Genomic DNA, 9,022 nt, shown 5'->3' with positions numbered 1-9,022 from the left:
AACTATATTACAATGATGTTTGTAGTAGTAACATCATGTGTAAGTATAGATCAATGACAGCATGAGAGGTTAGCACGAAAGGGAACATGTCAATTTTATAAGTCTCGACAAACAAATATGAGTACTTCGATTAGTTATTAGTAGGATGATAAAGTCAAGTCAAGTCAAGTCTAACTCTTTTAAAATGTAATCGTAGCATCTTAGACGACAGTTTGGGTGATAACATAACAACAGTTAGAGAAATAATAAAAACATTTCTTCTGCATATGTCAAAATGAATTTATTAGCAAATAGCGTTTAGATACAATCAATGTATCTAGACAAGTTGGATAAGTCATGGTCAGAACTCATATCCAAAAGTAAGAAAACCTTCACTTGAATAGTAGGTACTCCTAGATTTATGAAATAATTGTTCAACTAACATACGCATAGGACGATATTGTTGTCTTGCATACTTGAATATGATATGTAGATGGAAATTGTAAGGGGGGATCAATGATCCACGTCTATATAATTTCCTCATCTCTTTTGTAATCCAACCTTCAATGAGGATCCTTGACCAAAAGGACCTACTTAAGTTGCTATGGAGAATTATATGAATAAGGAACAGGCCTGAAGGTTTATGAAGTTTTCCCTTTTTTTTTTTTTTTTTTTTTTTTTAAATATCACTTTGGCATTTTATCTTCATTAAATAAGTCAAAAGTGTAATTAACTAGATGATAGCTTATCAAGTTATCAACATGAACTAATTTCTACTTCACTTCAAAAGTTCAAAGGTTGTCTGCATATAACTCCTTAGCAACTTTTTTTAGAAAAATATTAGAGTACTCCGTAAGATGTTGTAACGATGATATGAAAATGTCAAGAGTTTGTACTAGGAATCTACGCATATTATAATTATGCTACTAGTTCTTATTACTTTGATGACTGTTTTTTTGCTAAATTATTAGCTACATAAAAAATGGTGTAAATATGTGGTCATTTTATGACAAGTATGTTGCCATTTGTTTTTTTTTGGTAGGTACCCTTTAATCCTTTATATTTCCTCTTTTATGAGGTATATCCGTATATATTGCTCAACCTCAACGTATTCTTCTAATTAATTCAATATTCATTCCAAGAAGCATAATTCCAAGTTTTGGAATATTTTACTTTATTAAGTTTCAAAAATTTCCTAAATTTTTTTGGCAATTTTTATTTTTTTATTTTTCATCAAGGGCACTATGTTGTGCATTGTGACTTGTGAGAAGTGGAAAATAGTATTTAGTTTCGACAATTTATCTCCTTCTTTTTAATTTTTGTCTTTATAAAAAAGGTGATTGGTGGATAAAAAGAAATCGGTTTTGGTTCTTGTCCAGTATATGGGATGGTATTGCATACTTGATTATAAGAGGTAGGAGGAAATTATAAGGGGAGGTCGATCCAATCTATATTTTCCTCCTCCCTCTTGTAATCTAACCTTCCTATGCATTGGAGAGGATCCTTTACTGAAGTCACGGCTTAAGTTGCCGTGGAGAAGTATATGAACAAGGAACTTAAAATAGATGCATCAAAGGCGACGACATTTTTCTATTTTAGCTTCATGTTCATGTCCTTCTCCACGGCAAAAGGCATGACTAGGTAAGTCTATTATGCATCCGAGTGTATATATATGTAAGGGTTTTTATAAACAAATTATATACAATTAAATAACTTTGATAATAGAAAAGGTACATTTTTTTTTTTGTTTTGCTTTGACAGGCAGTGTAGTGTATATATACATGTTCATAATGATTGGTTAAGCTTCCTAACAAATTATTTCTACTCAGAGGATTCAACTGATTCCATGTTACTCGTTAACAGAAAAAGAGAGCTTGGGACATTGGAAAATCGCGGTAATGTTAGGGCCTCGGATCAGCAGATTATTATGTTACAAAAAAGCAACACTTTTGTTCAGTAAAGGTCTGAATCTGAAAAACAAGAAGCTGTTGCCCTGAACGAGAACGAGCATCATCAGAGATTCAGAGTTGTAATCTCCATTTTGATAAGATGTACAATTACAAATTTTATGTTAGATACAGAGCTCTGAAGGATGTCACATTGACCGGCTTCTTGTCTTTCTATTACTTCGGCCTTGCAGCCTATCAAATGAAGTTCTATGCCTACGAAGAACGGATGAATTTTACCTTACTTGTCTATATAACATGACTTCGGTAACTTATGCTCTGGCATTTTGTATCTCCCTAATCAGTAACTATATAACCACCCTGCATTCCAAACAATTGTATTGTTTCAATGTTTCGCGAAAAGCTAATAACAGTAAGGCAACATTATATACAATTATACAGTACTCATTTCCACCTTTTGTTAAGCATAACAACGTTAATTTACATACCAAGGGACTACAGTCACTACACACTACCCTCAAAGGCTCAAATGAAGGAAAAAAAGTATATATTAAATCAAACAAACAAACAAATTAAATTATCTCATAAAATGTCAATTACTCTCCAAACCCTGCCACTTTTAACCCTTTTATGGGATTCCAAACCTTTTTCACCCTTCAGAATGTAGAAAGTAGCTGACCTTTCAAGGTCTCTTATATAAAGGTGTAAAGACACAAGCCTCCAAGGTCGAGTTGAAATCTAGGGTGGCTCAAAGGTGCCGAGCTTATATTCATCGAATAAAACAACACTTTGTATACTCAGCCAGTCAGCCTGTCTACGCTAAAATGAACAGGGCCAAGTGCTACACAAGCAAGCTAGGTATGGTTACAGCTGCATTTCAAGCAGAGTTCCGTTCGTTAAACAATTCCCTGAACAGTACATGCTTCAAAAGTTTTCTAGAAACTTCTAAGGATAAAAGATTCAAAAAGAAAAAAAAAAACACTGGTAACATTATTCAAACAAATTATCACACCATTCGCTAGGATTATAGAGTTTGATTAAACAGCATAGTCTCCTAAGTAAGAGTGTATGAATAACTAATTTGGAAAGGAAAAAGAAGGGGAAGGGTCAAGACAGCTTCCCTGAAGTTCAATGTCCCAGGCTATGAGTGTCTTTATATTTATTGCCAAGCAAAGACTTCTAAATCGGTAATTTATACATTCACTCCTAACATCGGCTAGCCAATCTGTATCACCAATAATGTGTATAGACAGAAATACAGCATTTGAAGGGACTAGTTTGTACTCTCTTGAGGTGCAGGAGATGATGAATACTTATAAATTGCCTCTGTGATCCTCTCTTTGTCTCTGGTAGGAAACGCTTCCAGCAGAACCCCGTTTTTGTAGAAGTGGAATAGTGGCACTGTCTGCATTTGAAAAGAACCATTCTATCATTAAATTGTCTGGGGTAACAGGCTAGGTGTACGTGTAAGGATTTGTTCTCTTCACCATATAGAGTTAAGTTTCAGGAACGATAAATCTCAGGTAAGAACCAATAAGTTCCAATGGGGCAACTAGAGTTCAACTCATGACTTTAGTTCAAAGAAGTTCGAACAAGGACTAATGAAACTTGTATCAGTGAAAACAATAAGGCTTATACAGGGAAAATCCCACCATATTGATTGTTAAGCATGTGGCAAACTAGAGAGTTTGCCTAATAAAATAGTCTGCTGATTGGTTGAACTTATGAGGGACTAGAGGATTTGTTGTCTACATCTGTAAAAAGGTTTATCAATTATGCAATCATGCCGTCTTTAATTCAAGAACTTCAGATGCAGGCAGTCTCACCCTATAGACAGAGATAGCAACAACAGTAGTACAACTCTATGAGCAGACTGTAACAAATGCATCGTGTGTAAAAAGTGACTTTACTTTGTACTGAACCTAATCCTTATTAAAAACTTAAAAGAGATCAGAATGAGATATATGCATGATCAAGCTGAAAGATGCAAGCAGAGAGTAAAGGGAGCCAGTTATTCACCTTGATTCTAAGTCGTTCAGCAACCTCTGATTGCTCATCATATTCGTCTAACACCTGAATACATGGCAGCATAGATACAGACTCAAATCAAGTAATCAGCCACTAAAATCTCCTTTGATAGAAAGTGATAGCAGAAGACTAAATAAGGACAACTAAATAATGAAATATTGAAATATCAAAACAAAATAGTGAACTGAGTGCTCACATTATGCTTTAAGAATATGACAGGAACATCATCATCACCAGAAGCTTTGCAGAGTTTAGAAAAGCCTTGCTCGATGTACTTGCAGCTGCCACAAGAAGTACGATAAAAGTCCACCACAACCAAAGTACTCTTCTTCTTAGCCTTCTCTAAAATTCTTAAGAACTCTTCATCAGTATAGAATTCTCTGACACACTCAACAGGGCACAGATCTTCTTCTTCTTCTTCATCAAGTATAACATCTTGATTTTCATCGGTGACAGACTTTAATGATTGCTGCTTAATACTCGAGCCATTGATCACGGAAAGCACACCTACAAACCCATTAAAAATAGCTGGATTTCTAGGCCTAGACACAAATATTGAGGAAGTTCTGAAATCAAATTGCTCGTTACAGTAGTTCCTCAAATGAATTGGTGATCTATATGTACAAGAATTGTTACACAGACCCAATATGGATCCTACTGTTGGCATTGTCTAAGAATATTGGCAATTATAAGTTGCTAATACTAATGATGTGTTTACAATAACATTTCAAATAATAAGTTCCTCAAATCGATACAATTATGATGCATGTAACTGAGCTACAATCAGAACAACCCTATGCATTCTTTCAAAAGACGACCTTCAACTTATGATCTGCAAAATGATGCCATTCATTCTGTGCATCAGATGTGAGGAACCTTCTACATAACAAAACCCACTAATGGGGTCGGCTATATGAACCAAAAATTTATCATCTATAATCCGTAAACTAGAAATTAAAAGGTTACATACAATTGAAAAACATATACAGTATTCATCACTAAAATAAAAATCAACTTAATAGGTGAAATTGAAAATTCTTAGCAGAAATTCAGGTTATTTTCAAATGGGTATGTTTTATTTCTATTCAAAATGAGAATAAATCAAGTAATTCAAGATAGATATTCTGATTTTGTTTCATTTGTATACTTCGTATTAGATTTGGATTTTCTCATAAAATAAAACACTTTAAATCCTGTACAAGTAATTCATTCAATACAATTTGCGATCACTTATACAAGTAACATTACATACATCATTAAAATTAAATTTTTTTTAAAAATTATTATAAAAAAATAAAGGAAAATACCTTAAAGCAGGGCAGTGTAATGGTTGGATTAGAATGGTGGTTCCCGCGCACGAGATAGAGTTTGTAACGAGTGATCTGCAACAAATCAAAGTTCAAAGGGTATATAGATATCGCCTTATCCATTTCTCTCTTATTGACTTTCTTTTTCTTCATTTTCACTTTGGTCCAATGTCCCATCTAGGGTTGTTAATGAACCGAGACGGTGAATTGTTCCAGTTGTGCTCGGTCAAAGCTCGGCTCGGCAGGGCTCAATTCGAGTTCGGGTGTGGCTTGAAAAGTTCGCAAGCGGCTCTGAATTATTTTTATACTTGGGTAGTTGGGTATGTTATGCGACATAAGTTGTGTATTTATGGGCCTAAATGAGCTTAGTTTCAAAATCGATCTTAACGAGCCTAATTTCAAGCCACAAGTCGAGCTCCATCTTTTAGCACTTGAGCTCGAGCCGAGCTCAATTTTCAAGGCTCGATAAGCCACAAGCTCGAGCCAAGCCTATTAGTATTCAAGCTCGGCTCGGCTCGGCTCATTAACAATCCTAGTCCCATTAATCTTGCCCCTTTTGTTTTTTTAAAAAAAAAAACAAACATATAGACAATATTCAACAAAATATAGTCGTGATGGTATATAATAGTTGTGCAAGTAGTTGTCAACAAACTGTACTGTTAGTTGTGAAAATACATGATTAAATATGATTATTCAGTAAAATAGTTGTTGACTAATTATTATATACTCATATCAATTACATACTACTAAAAGCGAATCTAAAGGAACACTTGGCAACATATTATTAAAAAAATTCCCGCCAAAATTACTTTCTAAAAAAATCGTTATTATATAAAAATAAAGATTGCATTTAGATTATGACTTTTTTTATATATAAAAATTCTAAAATAAACTTCCTAAAATATCAATTTGCACATTATAACTATAATATTTTCTCTCACATGTTTTAAATGTTTTATTATATTTCATGCACTTTAATACCTGATGAATCGATTCATTAATTTTTATATAATTATATTATTATCATAATTATCCAACAACCGTGCATTTGCACGGGGTTTAACCTAGTTATTGTATATGAGTATTCGATAAATTAGAAATTTTGGCTTTGATACTGAAAAATATATCACCACTGCTAAAAACTACCCAAGCACCCAGCCATTATATTGTCAAACACTCAATTATTTTACTATGTATTAAGCAATGGTTTAATCTGGCCAAACCATTACAAGCTACTAAAAACTAGCGTCAAATTGACTAAATCAGACTAAGATTTCACATGCCAATTTTTCAGTGCATATAAATCATGAAAGACGGTTAAGAAGAGAACGTAAATATATAAAGTCAAAGTAAGTCACTTTAAAAAAAAAAACTCGGAATTTATATCTTATTTTTGTAAGGCGAAGTTAACAAATCCCAAGCCAACAAGATCTCGATTGAACCCAACCCATCTTAGTAGTTCACTTGGTGGATGGGAATTGGGCCAAGATACCATATTCAAATAAATTGGGTTGTAAGAATGTAACGTTATAGAATGAGTTAGCATGCCCAATCAAGGGCCCTTCGTTCACAAAATGAAAGTTGCACAAAGTGCTCATTGTTGAGCATATCCTCGACCTAACCAGAGTGTATGATTTGCATTTACTTTCACACCAAAAAGGTGCCCAAACTTGACATGTAATACACACAGACTTCTACACACTGACACTTTGTAGAATATCAGAAAGGTTTTTCATACATCCCCATTGATTGAACTCTATCAGAAATTTGAAAGATGCTAATGCATTAAATGCTTCACCTTATACTCGTCTAGGCATAGACCATTTGATAACCGATTATAAGTAACAGTAGCAGAAAGAATTGAAGTTTTATTTCACTAGCAAAGTTACATCGTTAATTCAACAAAAGTTGGCTCAAGTGATACGGAGTAGGTAACTTGATATCGTTTAACGGAGGTCTCAAATTCGAGTCTCACCATATGCATAAACTCTTGTTGGGTGACTCACCCACCATAAGTTAGGCGTGCAACCTACTTGGATCCGGATGTAGTTGGAACTAAGAGCCTGTACTCATACGTTGAAATTCAGTTCAGTTCAGTTCAGCTCATGTGTAATGATATTGCTAATGATATAAAGCCAAATTCCATTCTTTTAAACTCTTATTACAACGACGATAATAATAATAATAATAATAATAATAATAATAATAATAATAATAATAATAATAATAATTTTATTATTATTATTATTATTATTATTATTATTATAATAATGATAATTAAATAATAATAATAATAATAAATAATAATAATAACAATAATAATAATAATCAATAAATAATAATAATAATAATAATAATCAATAAATAATAATAATAATAGTATATTTTTCTTAAATATTTTGATATGTATATTTGTATATACACATATGTATAATAATAAATAATCAATAAATAATCAAAGATCACTAATCCGTAGTTAAAAATCACTAATTAATAAGTTCAGTTCAGTTTAGTTCAGTCAATGAGAACAGGCCCTAAGGGTCTGTTCTCTTCAGCTTAATTTCAGTTCAGTTTAGTTCAGATCCAATTAGTTCAATTCAATTCCTAATTTCCTTCCCTCATAAACAAACAATTCAGTTCAGCTCCAGTCAGTTTCATTCAGTTCAGATCAGCTCAGTTCAGTAAATTAAAATAGGCCCTAAACTCTATTGAACCAGATGGACATCCTAAAAAATAAGTAACACAGTCAAGTTCATAGTGATGTTATCTTAACCCCAAACTTCAACTTCCAAATTGATAATATTGACCTATATATCCATGATTCATTACCATGTGAACGGATATTGTTTGTTACAAATTCACGTACATAATTATTCACATTAAATTATTAAGGCATTACCACCATTTATGTCACTTATTAAATGAGCCGATATAGTCATAATTCGTTGTTTTTGTTTAAGAAATGCTTGAAAAAAAATGAATTAAGAATCTTAGGGCTTGTTTGGTATCAGTTTTGGTTTTCAGTTTATTGTTTTTTTTAAAACCAAAAACCAAAAATAGGAAACTAGAAAAAGGTGTTTCCACTTTTCTGTTGTCAATTTTCAAAATTATCATAATTTAATAAGTTTATATAATTTTTGATTCATTATGGGACACATATAATATACTTTTTGAAAACAAAAAATCAAAAAACAGAAAACCACGACAATGCCAAACGAACCCTTAATTTTAGCAAGTTATGCAATACCTATAACTATTATAAATATAATATTCCGTAATTACAAAACCTTAAATCATACTCAATACTTTGACCAAAACCCCAAAAGTCCCTAATTATACGGAACATTTAATAATCCATCAAATCTGAACCCAATTGAAACAATCCAAACACAACCTCAGTCTTAAAAAAAATCACTTGTAAAAGGAGGGGGTGCGCATTATTGATTCTAAATAAAATAAACTCTACAACAATTCCTTTGAAAACATACATTCATACTGCATTCAACATTACATAGGCCACTTTAAGCCAGGGTTTAACTTTAGAAGCAAAAAGGTAGCAGAAAGAGCTAAACAAAAATAACAAAAAGCATAAAAACTCATTGACCTAAGTAGTAAAAATATGGGCAACAACTTTCGAAACAAAGAGAAGGTAATAATGAGCGAGTATAAACATAAACTTTATGAAGAAAATAGAGAAAAGGAAATTAAAAGGAAGGAAAGGTGGAAGCAATAAATATTGACCAAAATACCTCAAAACCCGTGATTCAATCATGAACCCCACCTTATATCTAAGTTGGAGTA

General features: G+C 32.5%; 1 protein-coding gene across 1 annotated transcript; it reads right to left on the bottom strand.

Moving 5' to 3' along the window:
* Window positions 1-2,876: 2,876 nt before the first annotated feature.
* Window positions 2,877-5,379, bottom strand: LOC110703649 (thioredoxin-like 4, chloroplastic). The gene is made up of 4 exons (XM_021881442.1): window positions 5,222-5,379; window positions 4,111-4,746; window positions 3,906-3,959; window positions 2,877-3,291 (listed from the first exon to the last, which is right to left on the bottom strand). Exons 2-4 carry the CDS (start codon window positions 4,579-4,581, stop codon window positions 3,160-3,162), a joined length of 657 nt encoding a protein of 218 aa, XP_021737134.1. The 5' UTR covers window positions 4,582-4,746; window positions 5,222-5,379; the 3' UTR covers window positions 2,877-3,159.
* Window positions 5,380-9,022: the final 3,643 nt, after the last annotated feature.

This window comes from Chenopodium quinoa, unplaced genomic scaffold, assembly GCF_001683475.1.
Source record: "Chenopodium quinoa cultivar QQ74 unplaced genomic scaffold, ASM168347v1, whole genome shotgun sequence".
In the NCBI taxonomy this organism is placed as follows: domain Eukaryota; kingdom Viridiplantae; phylum Streptophyta; class Magnoliopsida; order Caryophyllales; family Amaranthaceae; genus Chenopodium; species Chenopodium quinoa.
This window is presented reverse-complemented; position numbering and strand designations above follow the sequence as displayed.

What these genes read in the sequence shown, in the direction of transcription:
- LOC110703649 (XM_021881442.1), bottom strand. Translation starts at nt 4,581, where the DNA reads ATGCCAACAGTAGGATCCATATTGGGTCTGTGTAACAATTCTTGTACA. An exon ending in TCATATTCTTAAAGCATAAT is followed by an intron (nt 3,960 to 4,110) that starts GTGAGCACTCAG and finishes CCATGTATTCAG; the next exon opens with GTGTTAGACGAATATGATGA. An exon ending in CTGAACGACTTAGAATCAAG is followed by an intron (nt 3,292 to 3,905) that starts GTGAATAACTGG and finishes TTTCAAATGCAG; the next exon opens with ACAGTGCCACTATTCCACTT.